This window comes from Clinocottus analis, unplaced genomic scaffold, assembly GCF_023055335.1.
Source record: "Clinocottus analis isolate CAN_PGR_092001 unplaced genomic scaffold, fCliAna1.0.p SCAF_14, whole genome shotgun sequence".
NCBI classification, from domain to species: domain Eukaryota; kingdom Metazoa; phylum Chordata; class Actinopteri; order Perciformes; family Cottidae; genus Clinocottus; species Clinocottus analis.
This window is the reverse complement of record NW_027175865.1, coordinates 5059757-5078846: the sequence shown is the minus strand read 5'-3', so window position 1 is coordinate 5078846 and position 19090 is coordinate 5059757. Positions and strand designations below refer to the sequence as shown.

General features: G+C 45.4%; 1 protein-coding gene across 4 annotated transcripts in view; it reads left to right on the top strand.

Annotated features, from left to right (window-relative positions):
• rbms3 (RNA binding motif, single stranded interacting protein) overlaps positions 1–19090 on the top strand; it is a 247507-nt gene that overhangs the window by 123759 nt on the left and 104658 nt on the right. For all 4 annotated transcript variants that reach the window (XM_068575458.1, XM_068575461.1, XM_068575460.1 and 1 more), the window contains one exon: positions 12251–12342. In XM_068575458.1, the coding sequence (XP_068431559.1) occupies positions 12251–12342 (92 nt within the window). The remainder of the gene's footprint in view (positions 1–12250; positions 12343–19090) is intronic.

The following is a 19090-nucleotide window of genomic DNA, read 5'->3' as shown; positions in this document are numbered from 1 at the left end:
TTGGGCTCCTGCAGCATCAGTGGCCATGCAACAGATCTATCAATCCTCTTCCTAACATCACAGCGTGTGCGCCTGCCCGCCTGCCTGTCTGCCTTTTCTGGCTGCTCTCCTCCACCGCACCGCACCACGCAGGCCTTTCAATGAGCCTCTCTATCTTCCCAGCGCTGACTCACTCCCTCGCTCCCTGCCTTACTCTATGACACACACACACACACACACACACACACACACACGCATAACAGCTTCCAGGCACACACACATTGTACTCTCGCAAGGGTACACAACGGTTGCATACAAACCATGCATGCCTTTAAATGCACACACACACACACACACACATGCTTTGGATGTAGCTCAGCTCAGGGAGAAATGCTAACAGGAAGTAGTGAAAGGGCCTGAGGGCGCTGTGGGTAGGAGGAAGCATTCAGCTCTTCATCTCTCTCTGTTTTGCTCTCATGCCCCTCCTTCCCCTTTTGTCTCTACTATTCTCCCTCGATCTCACACACTGTCTGTCTATATTAGCCTTCCCTGCACTTCCACAGTTACTGTAGAAATGCAACAGAGATGTGTGGGTTTGCATCACAGAGGGGATGGGTGGGTCGGGGGGAGAGAAGAGGGATGGATTGCGGGGGACCCAAAACCGCTCGTTTGCCATCCGTGCCCACAAGGGCCTCTTAAAAGGCAGCGGCTACGTTTGAAATAAAGCAGGGCTGACCGAATGGAGACATTTTATTTTTTCCTGCCAGAGCCCGGAGGCAGAGGAAATGACCTCAGCCCTCTAAAGGACCTCCGTTTCCCCCTCCGCCGCCGGGAGATAAGGCTGCGTCGAGATTCACCGGTCTGACTGGCGCTCTGCCGCGACGGACCACCGCACTGACCGGTGGGAGATAGAGGAGATGAGAAGATAGTCTCTCGTGGCTGTGTGTTCGGCAGTTTGTTGTTGTTCATTTCTTCGCCCTGCAACCCGCCATCCATTTTGTACGAGGATGTTAAAAACTCACAAGGGCATTACATAAACTCGCATCTTGAAAGAATCACTGTCGCCTTTACTCTATTATGTGGGTGACTTGATGTGAAACAGACTAACTTCTTCCTATTTCAGCAAAGTCCAATCATGTTTGAAGTGTCCAAACAATTGATTGCATACGTTAAAGTGGAATATATATTTGGTTTAATAACCCTCAAAAAACAAAATGTGATTGTAATGAATATACAGCGGAATGTCTTTGCATACTGGTCCTGAAAACTTGCCTTTTGAATACTGAATCACCGTTGCCTCGCTGGGTGCAATTTAAAGGCCTGTCAGAAGCTTGACCATTACAATCCGGAGCATCCAATGCCCTTACCAGAGCATCAGCTTAATGGAGAAATATAGGCAATGTTACGTTCTATAAAAACAGATTTATTGCTGCGTCAGTGCCCGAGTGAAGTATTGCATGATTCCGAGCACAAGGGCTAGTGATGAATGAGGTGACGCTCTTCAAAAAGGCCTGTTTTTCATTGTCATGTCCATGTGTATCTGTGTATTTGGGCTGGAGCGGTAAAGAGGAGGAGGTGGGAGGGAGAGGGGGGGGGGTCAGAAAAGCCAGAGAGTGCTTTTTGCATCCGTTATTGGTTTCTCATTAGAGGGCTGAGATATAAACATTTGTCTATGTTGTACACGGTGCCGGCGCAATTAAGGATTCTCTTTGCCGCCCCCTCTGCCCTTTGAAAGTGAATTATGTGCAGATGAGAATCTCGACTGAAATGTGGCCAACAGCGGACCTTTTCCAAATGCCTCGGCTCCTAAAAGCCCGTTCCAGAAAGAGGAAAGATCGGCTGGAAGAGCGAGAGGGAGAGAGAGGGAGCGCGTGCTATTTCCTGCTTTGCATTGCGTATTAATGACTCTAATTAGCAATAGCTGAGGGATAATCACATTGATTTGGACAGATTCAGCAGGCAGAGGCCTCACTGGATAACACCCGCAGCCTTTGTTAGCATCACATGCACACATAAACACACACGCATACAAAAAAAATCCTCCCCCCCTACCGTCCCCTTTTACAGTCTCCATTCCAGTCGGTTCCAAGTTGGCCGACCAACAAGTAGGCATCTGATTGGCCAAGTTTGTTGTAAATAGAAGAGGCTCGGGCCATCACTGCTGCATTCCTTGAGCTCTGACCCCTTGACCCCCTCGTCCCCCCTCCCCCTCCACTTCCTGTGCTGTTTTTGGATACAGCGCGGCCATCGGACGTACATGTGTACATGTGCGTGTCTTGAAGGACTGTGTGTGTGCAATGGAGGTCGCGGCGAGGTGAAAGCCAGGGGCCGCAGAGTCACAGATCCAAAATAGACCCCGGTTTCCCATGAAAATTTTTCAGCACACAGATGCGTTGCAGCGTGGAGGAATGGGTTCGTTTCTAAAGGCGTTATTGTTGACTGTCTGTCTCGCGGATCCAAACGGAGACCGAAGATTCTGTAATAAACTTCGACAAAGTACAAGTAGAGCCCTGGGATTATCTGTTGCAGATGTTCGTCACCACCGAGGCCTCTCCCTCTCTCGGCATTGGCTCTCTTCTTTGTCTCGTTTGTTGACAAAATGCCTCAGAGGGCACTGGTGGAAGGTGAGGAGGGCGTACCTCAAGTCATCTCTTATCCTGGACCTAACCTGTGGATGGCGTGGAAACCGCAGTGAGAGATTCGGCCGTCTACTGACCTGTCAAGGCCCCGGCCCCCCGTGCACATCCCCTGACTAATGATCACACCCTTGATTGGTTAAGGAAGGCATTAATCATAACTGCAATGGAGAGGAAGGCCAGCTGGGGGCGGCCAGGCCGTTCCTCATGAATGACTCACCGATGCAAGACAAAAAGGAACGTACACACCGCGTAGAGGGAACGGGACACTTTGTCCAGATTTTTAATGTTCGTCTCCACCTGGAGCTTTTCCCCTTGCTGCGAGGGAGCCTGATTTTCATCGATCCAGCTTTGTTCTAATATTTACCCGGTCCTCTCGGCTCGCCGGTGGCGCTTTCAGTTACCTGACGTGATTACATTGCTTATTACAACCTGCCGTCGGGTAATACGGCGGCGCACAAGATGGCACCCGGTGCGAATACTAACCGTACAAATTCCCCCAGAACAGTCGGGAGTGATGGGAGTGCAGTTATTTTAAGACACTCTATAGGTGGAGTGAGAGAGGAGTGCGAAACAAGGACCGCACCTGCTCTTTGTGTCAAAATGGGCTTATGCTGCTTGTGGCATTTTCACATCAACGGGGACCACAATGAGCAGCTATCCAGGGTTGTTTGACATTCTAACCTGAGTGTGTGTGTGTGTGTGTGTGTGTGTGTGTGTGTGTGTGTGTGTGTGTGTGTGTGTGTGTGTGCGTGCGTGCGGATTATTTGGTGGTTCTGTATAGCCACTCAGTGTTTTTTTTTTTTTTGCCCCAGGTCTGCTTTTAACAACCTCTTGACAAGTAATTAACACCCTTTTGGTCTCAAACCGCTCATGAGTGCTCTTCACATGTTGCACCAAACACGTCGGCGTTTGCCATTGAGCTATAGCTGATGGAGCTGATGGAGCTGAGCAGCGATGTTATCAACCGATCTGAATGAAGACCATATCTGAACAGTTTAGGAGACATCTTTTCCCGCTACTTTAAACCAGTGAATGTCAGCAACGAGGGGAGACGTGTGAATGCTTTATTCTTGATACCTCTTCAGGCCTGTGAGGATGAACTTGTATTTCTAGAAGCTCGCTCTTCTCTTACCATTTGTCTTAATGCCATGCTTTAGGATCTCAGCGTGGATTTTAACATAATTGTAGACCATATAACACACACATATTTTAAATGGCGTCTCGACTGTCATGCTGGATTTATAGCTGAGAGTGTAGTGGAAGCCATATGGTGCCGAGCTATAGTCGAGTGTGAACGGATAGGAATTAATTAAGGAACAAAGGAAGGAGGGTAAAAAGGGAAGACAAATTATGATGAGAAAAATGAAGAGGGAAAGGAAGCCTGAGATGGAGAGGAGATCATTATTGTGAACTCAGATGTTAAGATATTTTAATATTTGCGCTTTTGAAAATGTTATTCTAACATGTTGTTTCACATTTACATCCCTGCTTCTGAATTACTTCCCGATGACACTTACTGCAGGGTGATTTACTAGTCAATATGATATTAGTTTGTCTTTATCTCAAGAGCGTGTCACAGATATGAAACAAAGTCAATATTCATTTTTATTCAACACTTCATCTTTCCACTTTTTAAATGAAAGCCCTCTAGCGTCTTTCTGTCGACAGAATCCCTTCATTTCAATACAAGGCTTTTATTTTGAAAGGTTTGGAGGACAGTATTGTGGAAAATGCAGTGACTTGTGTAGCTCTATTAATAAATAATAATTGACTTTTAATTGTAGTTGGTTATTATTATTATTTCCTTTACAAATGAGCGCTCGCTTCTTAAACGTTTTGTGTCCGAAATAAACATATATGACATTTATTATGAAATCAAATGAAGAATTGCGGCCAGGGCGTCAGGGGTCACACGAATGTTAAACAGTTTCATCCCTTACGTGCATCCAATCTTCCGCCCGTCTGCAGGGGCACCGCTGTCGTACCGAACTCATCTGAAGCATTTGCACAGATATTGGATGAGGAATTAGTTTTTTCAACCTCCTGTTCAGTTTGTCTTCGGCACAATGAGCTGCCAGTGGCCCCTTTGGCCACGAGCCCTGGCTCTTTGCCCTCTGCGGATCCCGACTGCAGCTCTCTGACAAGGACACTCCTCTACCTGCACAGAAGATGACAAGAAATACAATACAGCCAATGGGTTGGCTGCTTCAGCCAAGACGAATGCTTTAGCTATAAATCCATGCTGCAGGGTTGATAAGTTAATTGCCTGTACCGCTATCTCCTCGCCTGTGTCTAATATCGAGGAGCCCTCCGTGAGAGTCATTTCACTACAAATAGTGTTGTCTCCAAGCGCATGGTGACACTGGACCAGTAAACGAGGGGTCTTACTTTTGAGTCGTTGGTGGAGCTGCAGTCCGTGGGTGCGTGAGAGGGTTTCATGTGTTTGTGCGTGCAGGTTGTTGCTGATCTCCCCGATGTGTATTTAGGTTTATGTGTGCACAAACAACGTGTATTGCGGCGGTTGCAGATTTAGTAGGATGCCACATGTATATGAGGCTCTAGTATTATTGGTTTTATTCAGGGCTGCACAATTGATTGTAACAATGCCTCGTACAATGTGAAATTGCTGCTGGAGGTGTAATATTTGTTGAAGGCGAAACGTGTTACAAATTACCATTTTAAATTGCATATTGTGGTGCTGCAGCGATATCCTGGCCTACACATCATATTCTGCGGACGTTTAAAAAAAAAACATACTTGTTTGATACACATCCCTGCAATAATCACAACCCATTAATTTAATTATGTTTTTCAATGAAAATTGAAAAGTGTGTGTGTGTGTGTGTGTGTGTGTGTGTGTGTGTGTGTGTGTGTGTGTGTGTGTGTGTGTGTGTGTATGTGTGTGTGTATGCGTATGATTATGCGTATGTGTGTGTGTTTTGCCGATGTTTCTTATTGCTTGAACCTTCAACTAAGAGATAGATTTATGGTCTTCCCTTGTTTACTCACTTACCCTCACATACACACAGACACACACACGCACACACACACACACAAAAGTGCAGGGTTTAGTGGAGGGTAGCCACAAAATGTATCATCAGTCACCATTGGTGGTGCGGGATGAATGGAGAAGGACAGAGGAATGCAGTCCCAGCGAGGATGCTCTCCTCTGGGTTTGGAGTGCGACCAAGGCGGTCTAGTCTTGGCCGCAGTTAGTCATGGATGCCATCTCGCTATTTAAACGCCCCCACCTCAATGTTTGCACAGCTCACCACGACCTCACAGAAGCACCACCCGCCCCTCCTGCAGGGCGGAACGGCTGGGCTGACCCCCAGACTGAGCAAAGACATCTATAAAAATTAATATGTTATGATATAAAGCGATAAAATATTTTTTGACAGCTTTTCTTCATTCATGTATGTACGTTTCTTTCTGTGTGGTCAAAACTGTATTTCCCCTCAATGATCATATAGACCAATTATTGTATTTTATTATTAGTTCACCTTTCTTTATATGATCATCTTCCTTCAGATTGTTTGATTTGTCTTTTTAACGCTCCAAAACCCAAAGATATTAATCATTTTAGTTATTTATTACAGAAGAAATCTAATATTTGCCTGTTCAATTTTTGCAAATGTGAGAATTGTGTGCTTTACTCTGTTGTTTACTAGTTGTTGATCAGCAGAATGCAAAACGTCTCACTTGAGAAGGAGGAACCACTTTTTTCCTTGATAAATTACCTGACTCAAAATAATTCTCATTACATTTTCTATTAATCAACAAATATATGAAGTGACTTATCATTCCGGCACCACATACCACACGCAGTATGAACCTGCAAAAACACAAAATCACATGTTGGCAGTAGGAGAGCAGAGCGAGGTTGTAACAATGAACATAGTGGAGGATGCAAAGTGATGCGGTACTACGCTGCACCATGAATCATAAGAATCATATTACAGGCATTGTTATGCATATTTGTCCATGGTGCAGCGCATCTATCTCCTCCATTAACCATAATTACTTTTATACATGCAAACTACGAATTAACATTGGTGTAACCACGATGATTAATCTCCCATGTGCAACAGCAGCTTCAGACCTCCTCTTGATGACTCACAAGGACGTAAACAATTACACTGTTTGCACCGTACGCCATTAAAATGCTCCGTGACTTGTCGTTGATTCATTATTCATACTTAGGGCATTATTATTCCATTGTATTCTGTGCAAAATGGGATCATTAGCGCTGAATATTAGAATGTGAAAAATGGAAAATATTGGGGAAAATGGTGGTGGGTATAGTGGCTAGGAAACCCCAAACAATCCCGACTATTAGCAGATAAAAAATGGTAATTTCCCCAGAAGTAATTAGGATTAGCATAATTTGACGGCGCATGAATGATGCGTGGATGATTGATACGTCGATACACGTACTGTAATGAGTCCCTTATCTCCGCTCTCCACTGAAGACTTTTGTGCTGAACGCAGCCCGAGGTGGCCTCATCTATACTGTAGACCTACACCTCCGTTAGGGAGCGCCCTGTCTCTCTCTCTCTCACACACACACACACACACACACATCCAATGCGAGCAGTCGCAGTAGAGTAGAAGCAGTGGTAGCATAGCAGCATCCTGTAGTAACTGATTGAAGATGGTCCTTTTATCTTGACAGGCTCCCTGTTAGAGCCAGACCAGGAAATATGATATGGCAGCTCATGTTCTCTTTATTCCTCTCTGAGAGACAGTCAGTGTGCCTGTCCATACAACATGTGTGTGTGTGTGTGTGTGTGTGTGTGTTTGTGTGTGTGTGTGTGTGTGTGTCATACTGCCAGTGTGTGTGTGTGTGTGTGTGTGCACATTAGTGTGCAGCTGCACACCGATATCAGCCACCACGTATGCAGTCAGTCACTTTGAGCCGCCTTTAAGTGACAGCTATCGATTGGATGTTTGTGTTGTTGCCGAGGCTTTAAAGCAACACGTTGCCCTCTGCATCCCACTTAAGATGGAAGCCCGTATTGAATACAGTAGGAGGACAGCATGTACTTGGCTTTAGGAAACACATTCCTCTGTGTGCGAGTGCGGGTGTTGGTAAAACGCCTGAGATGCGAATGTCTTCAATCGAGTGGAGCGTTTCTTGACCTTGCTTGTTCTTCTTCACACACACATAAACACACACACACGACTCAGGAGACGGTTTCTTCTGCTCAAGGACTAAACAAACAAGATGAATACAGCACACACACACACACACACACACACACACACACACACACACACACACACACACACACACACACACACACACACACACACACAGTACCTGGTCATTCTGTACACTGGATAAATCAAGACATCTTCTACAGATCTACGAGAGCTACACGCAATTTTACATAGTCTTTTCCTTGTATATGTGTGTGTTTGTGTGTATATATATCTATATTTATATTATATATATATATATATATATATATATATGCATGATATGCAAACATATTGCCTGTATTTCCAATAGATGGATAGCAAAAATTAAAAATGAGCTTGAGATGATATCATAAACGACTTTATCTAAATATCCAATAAGTAGCGGTACGTTACAGAAAACACTTGTAGTCATAATCATTATTACCCATGAGTGTTCCTTCCTTGAAAGTAAAGTGGCACATCCCACCAAATTCATGATTCATGTTTTTTGCATCAAATATCGCTTCTGTATTCATTTTTTTTACTGACTGCAGAGAAAGATGTAAAAGTAGCTTAAGCTGGCAGGAGAAGTTAAATATGAGGTAATAAACACCAGGTCCCTTGACTGTTAATTCTGTTATATATAAGTAGAAGCCAATGAGTGTTTTCCCAGGAAACAATGTCCAAATGGCTGGGCATCGTTGCGATGTTACAGTTATAACTTATAATGTCTAGAACCAAAAATGTAACTGAAATAAGCGAAGAGGCTAGTATGTGTAGTATACACATTTGACCCATGGACGTTTGGTCCAACTGGTAATGACCAAAAAGGATTTATTGAAGTCATATTTATTCTGCAGTGACACGAGCAAGCTAAGCTAACTGGTGTCTAATATCCGAGTAGAATGCAAACTTAACAACATAATAGGTTCTCCCAAATAGTGAATATTAAGACATATGTTTTACGTTGCCCCGAAAAACATTCCTACATCTAATCTAATAAATCAGAAGTATATGCATATCATGTATCAACCTACTCTTTGCTCTTTAAACTGTGAAGATGATGAGACACTTAACTTCTAAGGTCTGATACTGAAGCTGGCTGTCACTAGTATTGAAGCAGAGGAGCTCACACACACACGCACACACATACGCACGCACGCACGCACGCACGCACGCACGCATATACAAAGATTCTGACTCTACCATAACCTCCACCGCCATTCTTTCTGATAAAAGCACAAATAGACTCAAGCTGCCTTCATGTCTCTCAATTATTATGTTTTATTCCAACAAAACAAGCCTTTAACAGTTGTACCCCGTGGCTGTGAATCAAAAATACCACATTATACAACAGTTATGCATATATATATATATATATATATATATATATATATATATATATATATATATATATATATATATATACAGTAACAGCACAGGGGAAGGGAAAACTAGAAACTTGTACTGGTATACAGCTACAGCCGAGTCTTCCTCAGGGCATTCAGCTCCCTTCCCTCACACTGCCTTTCTTTTGTCCCCGCCCTTTCTCTCACCCCTTTTCCCCCCTGCCTCCTCCTCACCTCTTTATCCATTCAGAGCTTTCTGAATATAGGTCAGCATTCTCCAAAATCCTCATCCTGCTGAAAGTTTGATAAGTGCACTCCAGGTAGCAGTGGGGTGAATATTAAATTTGTAATTGGGCGTCCCATGTATGTTCAGATTATTAGAGAGAACCAGCCGTCGCCCGGAGGGCCGCAGTAACGATCTGTGTGGTTCTCTTGATGTGATTTTAATATGTTCTTAGATCTGCAGAGAATGCTTTATCTGTTTTGTTTTAATGGTTCACCCATATTACAACAAAAAAAACGTACCTGGTTGTGTGTAGCCATGCAGGTAGTTCTGTTTCTCTGTGTTTTCTGCCTCCGCCTCAGTGCAACTGAGGTGAACTTCAAGGATTCAACAGCAACATGTCTTTCTAAATACAGACATACCGCCTCGCTGCAAACCGAGAAAGACGGACATTCATGTGACAAATGAAAGGGACAACCATGAACATCAAACGGGCTCCGTGCGAGGGCTCAGTGAGCATTTTAATGAGAACAACAATGATGTGAATCACATGCTCGATGCCTTCACGGTCACCAGATCCCACTCTCACTGAAAACCGCGGCAGTCTGAAAGGATGGTGGCCGGAAAACTTTCCTCTGCTGACTGAAAAAAATTTACCGGACAAAAATCGATTAGAAGTGGGCTCCATGAAGAGTTTAAGGACAGTTTGGATGTTTTCATGTGGAACAATGTTGTCCTTACTCAAATGCTCTGTAGACAGTAGGAGATTTTTGAGAAACGAGTAACAAAAAAAAAGGGCAACATCGATTGCTCTTTACACGGCACTCCTCACAACCACCACTATCAAAACACCAAAACAGGGAGTTTATTTTTGGTTGAGATGTTTTGGTTCCTGCAGTAGAGTCCCACCGACCATTCACTCATTTTATGGTCGCCCAAATTCTTACAGACACTTGATGTGATGACGGTAGTTTGTCCCCCATCTGTAATCACATGGGAACTGTTCACAGATTGGGGTGTGTGTCCACACAAACAGGGAGGCTGCTTTCAGTTTCACCAAAGTCAACATTCAATTCACCTCCGTTGCATTTGTCAAGAGGCCGAAATCTCAAAAGACCTGGACAAAGAACATCCACTAAATGATCCACATGGTTAGATAAGGCGAGGCGAGACAGAACATATGGTTGTGTTTCTTATTTGGTTGAACCAGCCCTCCTAAGTGTAATACCTTCTTGAAAACTGCTCTTATGTGAGACAAGTTCAGCTTTCCTTGTAAAACTGTATTTAAGAAATGTATTACATTTAATACTAGATTAAATGAGTTAATTTATAGCTTCATTAATGTAATGAAATGATTGGACTTGGTCTACCTGGTGTCTCCTTTGAGGAATAATGAATTTTTAAAGAAAGGGTACATTTTTGTCTGACTGTCGCCTCCTTTTAAATCATTTTAAGCTCTTAGAGCTCTCGCTCTTCATATTTCCACAATTAAAGAGTCAACCCCTCCCAGCCGCACTCCAACAGCTGGCCATTAATCAGTCCTCGCACTTGATTTCTCTTCCGCCACAGGTTATGATTTTCACATTTCTCCACACTCCCTTTGCCGCCAACCGACAGGAAAATGACCACAAACCCTCCCTCATCCCACAGACGCACACCTCGAAATGTCTGAAAAAGTGAGATGGGTTATTATGTTTTTTTTTTAGAAGAGACGCATGGTGATAAAATGAGGCGTTATATGCATGTGTGTGCTCACACGCCTGCAACATGATGGAGCAAACCACGGCAGCCGGTCTCCCCCCGCCTCACACCCATTATCCTTTTCTAATTACACTTTCCCTCTGAAACACTGGATCATAGGGCACCCATTGACTGCTTTTAATCCGCCACCAAATTTTAATTAACACAGACGTGACCCTCGTCTCCGATACATCCCGGAGAACGTCGAGATCACAATAACTCATAAATCACAGCCGCAGATTTCATTCCCTTCCGCTTTCCTCCGGTGATGGATTTCCAGATGGGGGCCGGCGGCTGTTAATGTCAGAAAAAATACGAGGGGAGGGGGAGAGACGTTTAGAGACGGGAGAGGGACAAAGACGGTACGTAAGTGGACAGAAAGGCTCCGTTTGAGACATATAAGTGTTTACGTGTCTGTAAGAGGGACGGCAGCGTCTCCGGCGCACGCCGTCGACCTTTGAGAGATTTGTTACCGAGGAGAGGATTACGGAGGCTGTGAAACGAGGCCGTGTTAAATGTGCCGGGTGTTGAGGAACACGATGTGGGCCGGCCAACTTCACAGCCTCTGAAAATCAAAAGGCTGAACAAGTATTTAACAAAAACAATCTGAGGAATGAATCGACGCGCCTCTCTGCGCATGTAAATGAGTCAATGTGTGCAGCGTCCCTTCGATCGTGGTCTTTTCCGAACACGTCTGTGAGTTGTCATTAAAACTACAAGTAGGAACCAGCGATTGGTCTGTGTTCTGCATTTTCACGCTACTCGACGCTCGTGTGATTTTGTTGGCGTCTGTGTGTGTGTGTGTGTGTGTGTGTGTGTGTTTGCATATGTGTGTGTGTGGAGGTGGAGGTGGGCAGGGTGCCGGGGTTTGTTATTACTAAATCGCTCATCCATGCTACTAATTAAGATGCATAGCATCCCCCTATGAACGTCAGTGTCGCTAATTATCAAACAATGTAGTGCTCACCAGATATGAGAACTGGCAGCCTCTGTAGTCATGTTACCAACCTATTACTGCTACAATTACCAAGTGCCTGTCATTCTCCTTGTTAGTCATCGGCCTTCATTTCGTCTTTACTAATGCCTGACTTTCTCTCTCTCTCTGCCTCCCTCCCTTCTTTTTTCTCTCTCTGCAGGCTATGGCTTTGTGGATTTTGACAGCCCAGCTGCAGCACAGAAGGCCGTGTCGTCTCTCAAAGCCACCGGGGTGCAGGCCCAAATGGCCAAGGTAAGGAGTGTTTAAAAACAACTTAGCGCCGCCACTTCCTCCTGCATTATCATTAGCACTTTTGTTGAGTGTCTCACTCCCTCCAGGGATTTAATACTGTACACTTAACACATTTCATGGACTTTGATGGACCTGAAAGCTCCCCAAAAAACTGGTTTTGTCCATAAACACACTTTTATAGAAAGTCTTTTTTCAGCATTTCTCTGCTGTTTAATGACTAACTGGTTCGCCCTAATACAAGAAGGCTCTTAAATGTGGGCTTATAACTGCGTTTGTATGGCTATGTGACAAGTTGGGAGGCGACCGCGTTGCACTGATGGTCTGTTTTATCTTACCGGCACACTGTGACAGGGCAGAGCTGCAGTCTCACACAATCCAGCATCCAGACTTTGCTTTGCACATGTGGTCCCCTTGTTTCAAGTCCGTGGCATTATTCCACTGACCGGGGTGCCAGCGTGTGAGCTGGCCCAGCTGTAACTGAAGATTGACCAGCCGCTCGTCCCGTGTTGTGGCGCGTTATTAGCCCGCTAAAGTGGAAGCAGATGAGACAAGCTGTTTCAGTTGGACAAAGAGGGCCCCAGTGAGTTGTCAGGTTGACAGACAGACACACGTGGAGAGGTGTCGCTTTGAGTAAGAACACACCGGCGGGCTGTGTGCCTATCCACCGTTTAACCTCCAAACCTTGTACCGGATATTAAGATTGGGACTTAATGTTGATTGTTGCATATTTGGCTCTAAATATCAGCTACATTACATTTTACATGTGTGTTGACCCTCAGTCTAGGCTCGCAGCTGTCCTTTCTGCATCCGTCTTTTCTAAATCTTTCATTCCCTCGCTGAGGCGGGGAGACTCATCAGAGACTTTAAGCACAGCGGGTCTCTCTCTCCGGACATCTATGATCGACGAGCCCACACGGCTAAACCAGGCTATTTCTGTTCCAGCACAGGATTTGCTGCTGTCAGAATATTTAAATAGGTGAGGAAAATGTCAGTAGCATTAAAGCAATGAATATGCTGATGACTCGGAGTGATTTTCTCAGCATTTGATCCAATCCAGAACCCCCCCTCCTCCTCGAAGCCAAAGAAACCCCGATGAGATGGAGCATGGCGATGGCGCCAGCGCAGATGACAGAATTGATGATAACGATGAAGGTGGCAATTATTTTGATCAAATGGGATGAGATCTGACAGGAGGAGATGATATTCCGTGCGGTGCTCAGGTGTGCCATTTCTCAAATGCACCATTTGGCTGTTTCCGCTCCCCACCAGTGTCCTTCTTCCAATATTTATAAGAGGCCAGGCTCTCAGAATACAGATAAGACGCCCGTGCTCTTTGCCCAGCTTATTTTAACACCCCTACTTTGCATCGCTCCCCTTTTCTCAGTCAATATGTGCATGAGAGAGGTGTCCCAAATCTAAGGAGCTGACCTTTTTACGAATGTTTGTTTGCATAGGTGTGCATGTGTGGGCACATTCACAAAATCATTCCCGATTAGCATTTCTGTATAATGGTTCGTTTTTTTTTGGAATGGTCCATTGTTCTGTTCACACAAATAGAAAGGCCAGCATTCTGTGCCGGAGCTCTGTGCTTTTATCACACTTGTGAGAGACATTCAGGAGTAGTTTGCTTTTATAGACTCGCTCTCCACCTCTCTGATGTCTCTTTACCAGGTATCACTCCCATCACTCTATCGAGCCCCTCTGCCTTGCCCCCTCTTCGTTCTCCCTCTAACCCCTTTACCGCCGTTTTCTCCCACATTCACAGAAACACATTTGTATTCATATCCACTGTGTGTTCCCCTGCCAGATATGCAATGAGTGCAATTTATTCCCATCAATAATTAACAGCAGGCTGTCTTTGTGTCTGCCTACCTGCCAAGGTGTCTCCGACACCCTCCGATCCGCCATGGAGGCGCAGCGTTCCCCTGGTGGGGCCGGATGAAAAACCCAGGTGCGCTTCGAGGAAGGTGTAAATCGCAAAGACGATTGCCAGCACCACAGACGATTTCCACAATAAGAGCATTCAGCCCCATTCTCTCACTCCCCCAGCTCCATTTTGTCACATATATCTCTCCACAACAAAGTAATAAACGAATAGCAAGTCGGAGCCAGAGGCTTTGAGCTCATTAAATAAAACCGTCACGGTAATCAAGTTGCGTCTTTTTTTTTTCCTGCCTTGACGCCATTAAAACACTTTTATTAAGGTGCCTTATTTTAAGCACAGCTGCAAAGACGGCGAGAAGAGAGAAACCGAGGCGAAGAGGGAAGCGTCACTTGATTTCCTCTTCTTCCTCCGATGTAACACCCTGCTGTCTCTCTCCTCTTACTCCCCTTGGAATTTGAAATACCAAGGCAGCAGAGATGAAACATTGCCTTCCTTTTGTCTTGCCCTCCCCCGGGGACGGTGACAGCGAGAGGGAGGAGAGGAGCCATAATTAAGATACCTAAAGGACACTTCCCCCCTGCACCTCCCTTCCTGTCACTCACCTCTACACAAGTCACAGATAAGAGCACTTAGCATAGGCGAGGAGTATGTGTGTGTCTTTGAGTGCAGGTGTGTGTGTGTGTGTATGTGTGAGTGTGTGTGTGCGTGCGTGCGTGCACACGATTGTATACAGTCCACATGGATTCTATTTTCTGTGTACATTCACACAATCAATAAGACATTTGAGAGGTTTTGGATTTTGTTCCCTCCTACACAATGACATTCCCATGCAAGAAAACTGCATTCTCTATTATGTTTGGAGGGAATTATATTGTTTATTCAATATTCACACTTTCTCCTAAGGTTAATGTTGTAAGTAAACACTTTGTTAGGTTTACTAAAAGATCAGGATTTGGCTTGAAATAAGTATGGCCCTACATTAGTAGTGCAGTTTGACATTTTGGATCATTTGTTTATTGGTGTCACTCCCCTGCCTATAGAGCCAGGCGGTGATTAGCCTAGCTTAGCGTTGCAACTGGATCTTAGTGTTTTATTAGATGCGTGTTTGGTGAAGAGCCAGGCTAGCTGTTTCTACTTCTTTAGAGTCTTCATGCTAAGCTAATAGCCTCTCAAATCAACCACCATAATTAGAGCCAGGACATGAGTGGTATTGATCTTCTCATCAAGCCTTTGGTAGCCCCCCTCCTCTCATATCGGTAATTTGAACAATGGATGTAACTATTAGTAAACTAAGGTTCAATATAATCAACTATTTGGTCCACTGATGCATGTATGACAAGACATCCGTCTATCATAATCCATGCATTTAACAAAAGACGTGTGTGTGTGTTTTTGTGAAAGAGAGAGAGACACGTTTGCCTCCTCACACCGTGGACTCCATTCTCCAAGTCACTTTGTTCAGGTAGCTTTCCGAACTGTGAAAACTGACACGTGGAGCAGACAGAATGATAACAGGTAAACGCCGCGTCGGGCTTCGCAGATGCAAACCTGTCAACCAGCCGCTCGCCTCACTCTCCGCAGGCTGCCATTTTCCCCTTGAGCCAATCAGACTGAATTATGGGAAGGGCGCCCTCGATTGTGGTGTCTGTGTCGGAGAGGTAATTCCGCCTGACAGCTGCTTGCTTTCAGACAACAGCCAGTCTTTATGGAAATCATCCCTCCCTATTCTCGCTGCAGTCGGCTTTCTGCTGATAACAGCCCGGATGAAAACAAAGCTGTCCTTTTCTACTTTCTTTCCTTTTTTTCCTCCTTGTGTGGAGAGCCACGAATTAGCGAAACAACTCTGTAACATCATATGGATTCTGACAATGTACACCTTGCTTTGATGTTACACACATTAGGGCCAATGTGCGCTTGAAGCTGACCTGAAAGCCTGTGCTGCTCGTGATGTGGTTTGTGTTGTTCCAATGTTTTATGCTTCAAAGGTAAAATTATTTCCTGGTTTCTATTTTGGTTTCCTGGAATGTGAACAGTTTTTTTCCACTGTGTTCATAATATTAGTCAGTTTTACACTTCCAAATGTTACACAAAGACAGTTCTTATTGTCATTTGACGAGGATATTGATTTTCCAGAGTTTCTTTTTCTTTTGCCGATGCCTTGATTTGAAGCAGCAGTGCCTCCTGGTCAACGGCCAATATTTATACGGTTCACTGAAGCCACAGGCAGACAGATAGGCGCGGCTTGCCCTTCACTTCACATTACAGTGGGGAAATTATGCTAAAAGCGTCATTAAAGTGCCTCCACGAAGTGAATCCCAAATGTTTATGATAACACAGCGCTCGCACCGGCCCATCAACCAGTAGTCACCAGCGGATGCTTCAGACGGTTTAACGGTGTGAAGCCAACCGGAGTGTTCAGTCCTCTTGCACCCTCTCATTTATTCTCACTACCTTTCACTTGCTCCGTCTCCCCGGCTTGTCTTTTCTTTCCTTTCTCTCTCGCTCTCTCTCTCTCTCTCTCCCGGGGAAGATTTGCTGTCAATATTACATTTATATTCATGCGAAGAGCACGGATCCCCCTCTAGGTGGTCTGCAGTCAGTCAGCAGTCTCCTTATTATGCTTTAAAGGTGACTCCTCTGACGCCTTAGCTCCGCTGACACCCAGGACCCCACGGTGCGGCTCAACATAGGGTGACCTCTGGGCGGTGATCAAAGGGGATGGCTGACAGTGCCGTTACAGTTGGTTGCTGACAGCAGCTAGCCTAGCGAAGCCCTCCCCGAGGCATTGGTTTAATCTGAGGAGAACCGGGAGGGGAGACGCATTGTATCGTGAATACAGCGGGATAATTGGACAGACTTTGGGGGATACAGGTGCTCACTCAGCAGCATCACTCACCTCTCCGTTCGATGTTCGCCAACCTTGAACGCGATGCCATTTCCCCTCTGACATCCACCGCGGTGTTTGTTCGCGAAGCATATGGTGTCAGAGCACAGTGTGGCGATCAGCACTTTCCCCCTGAAGCTGCCATCGACAAGGGCGTCCTCGTGATTACAGGCGCTCGCATGCTGCTCATTTCCCGCCACAATGGAAGACAGCGCGCGAGCATCCGAAAGATGCTCGTCGGCACGTGAACCCGTATCTTGTGTATGCATCGCTCCTTTTGCTCCTTCGCTCGTCGTTGTCTTCGCTAACTAGCACTCGTAGCATCACGGGTTTTGCCATGGTGACAGCATAGCTTCGAGAGACTGTGTAGCATGAAGCTAATCATACCTTCCCCTTCATATAGCTGCACGTCTCTCCCATCCTCATCTCCCCGACTGTGTAATGATCCTCCTCAGGCTTCTTGTTGATTCCCTATTGATATTCTTTTCAATAAATCAACAGATATGTTTGTCAGTTTCAAGAATTTTCCAGTTTTAAGATTAAGTTTACGTCCTTTTTTTCAGTGCTGTTTCAACGGGCCCGAGGCTCTACTGGTTTTGTCCCGCCCACCATAAAGGAAGGTGCATGGGCCCGATTGAAGGAAATGGTTGATACCCGTGGAAATATCTGCAGTGCAGTGCAGATAATCTCACTCATGAAAGGAAAAAAGAAAAAGATACAATCACTTGCCAATGTGTCATTTCGTAGCTGCGCCGGGGTTGAGCACACAGTCCCCCTCCCCTGCTCCTCCCGCAGAAGTGATAGTTTTGAAGGGCAAAGCCAGTGAGAGTGAGACGGACCATCTGACGAGCGCCGGCTCCCGAGCACCTCCGTTGGCTTCCGCTGTCTCCGCCGTCTAATTACGCTTCAATCATCCGCGTGAGCTCTGCGTGCGGTAAATTATTTCGCCGAGCAGCGCGGAGACGTGCCGCCGAGCTGCGAGCATGAGAGCGATTGAGAAACGGAGGCTAAGTAGAAATCAGTGAAAGCTGGAGTGGGAGACCTAGAAAAAAAGAAGAAGATGGAAGCCAAAAAGGTTGGAAAAGACTGTGAGAAAAAATTAGTTGAGCGGGAGACAAAAAAAAAAAAAAGAAGTGAAAGATACTGCGGAAACGGAGAGGACTGCCAGCCTAAGACGGCCTGTACAGCAGGAGACAGGCCAGCACAAAGTTACAAACGTATCACTAATGAGAAAGAGAAAGGACGAGGATAACTGGCAACAGACAGCATCCGCATAACTAATCCTGCGGAATAGACCGCTGCTGTGTGAAACGTACACAGATACAGAGAAATCATGAGGGTATGATTGCAATGTCTGACGAACACTTACAGTCTGTCATTAGGCTCTTTCTGCATGTGGTGTTATTGGTTTCCACTGTAGCGGCAAGAAAGGGATCTAATTAAAGTACAATTTAGAGCAGTTGTATTTATGTATGTGTGACTACTCTCTGTTCTGTTCCCAAAATGTTGCTCCAAAATAGCCTTGTGTCGAAATTGTAGTGTTGAAAGAGAACAGCGAAGGCCTGGATTCTCTGTAAATTCATTGCTGCCATGCTTGCTTTGAAGCAAACATAAATGTGGCTCTTTTTTTCTGCCTCTGTAATGGCCACAGTGTGCAGTTATTAGAATGCCTTTGATGTGGCAACTGTGGCAACCTGCTCGCCGTCTCCGTGAATTGATCTGGCTCAATTAGTGGGGCCCGCGAGGGACGGCGTTCAAAGGGCCGGGCTTCCACACTCCACACTGACACGCACTCACACAGACGAGGTGAAACGCTTTGCATTCAGTTAAGCTTTGCATTTCCCACTCCCCACCCACCCCTCCGAGAAGACCACCTGTGAATAGATGGATGGATTGAAAATCAATGGTGCAGCTTCGGTGTTGAGGAAAAGCTTTCACCAAGAGGAGTTTGGTGCGTTCTGGAACCGGTGAGAGTTAAT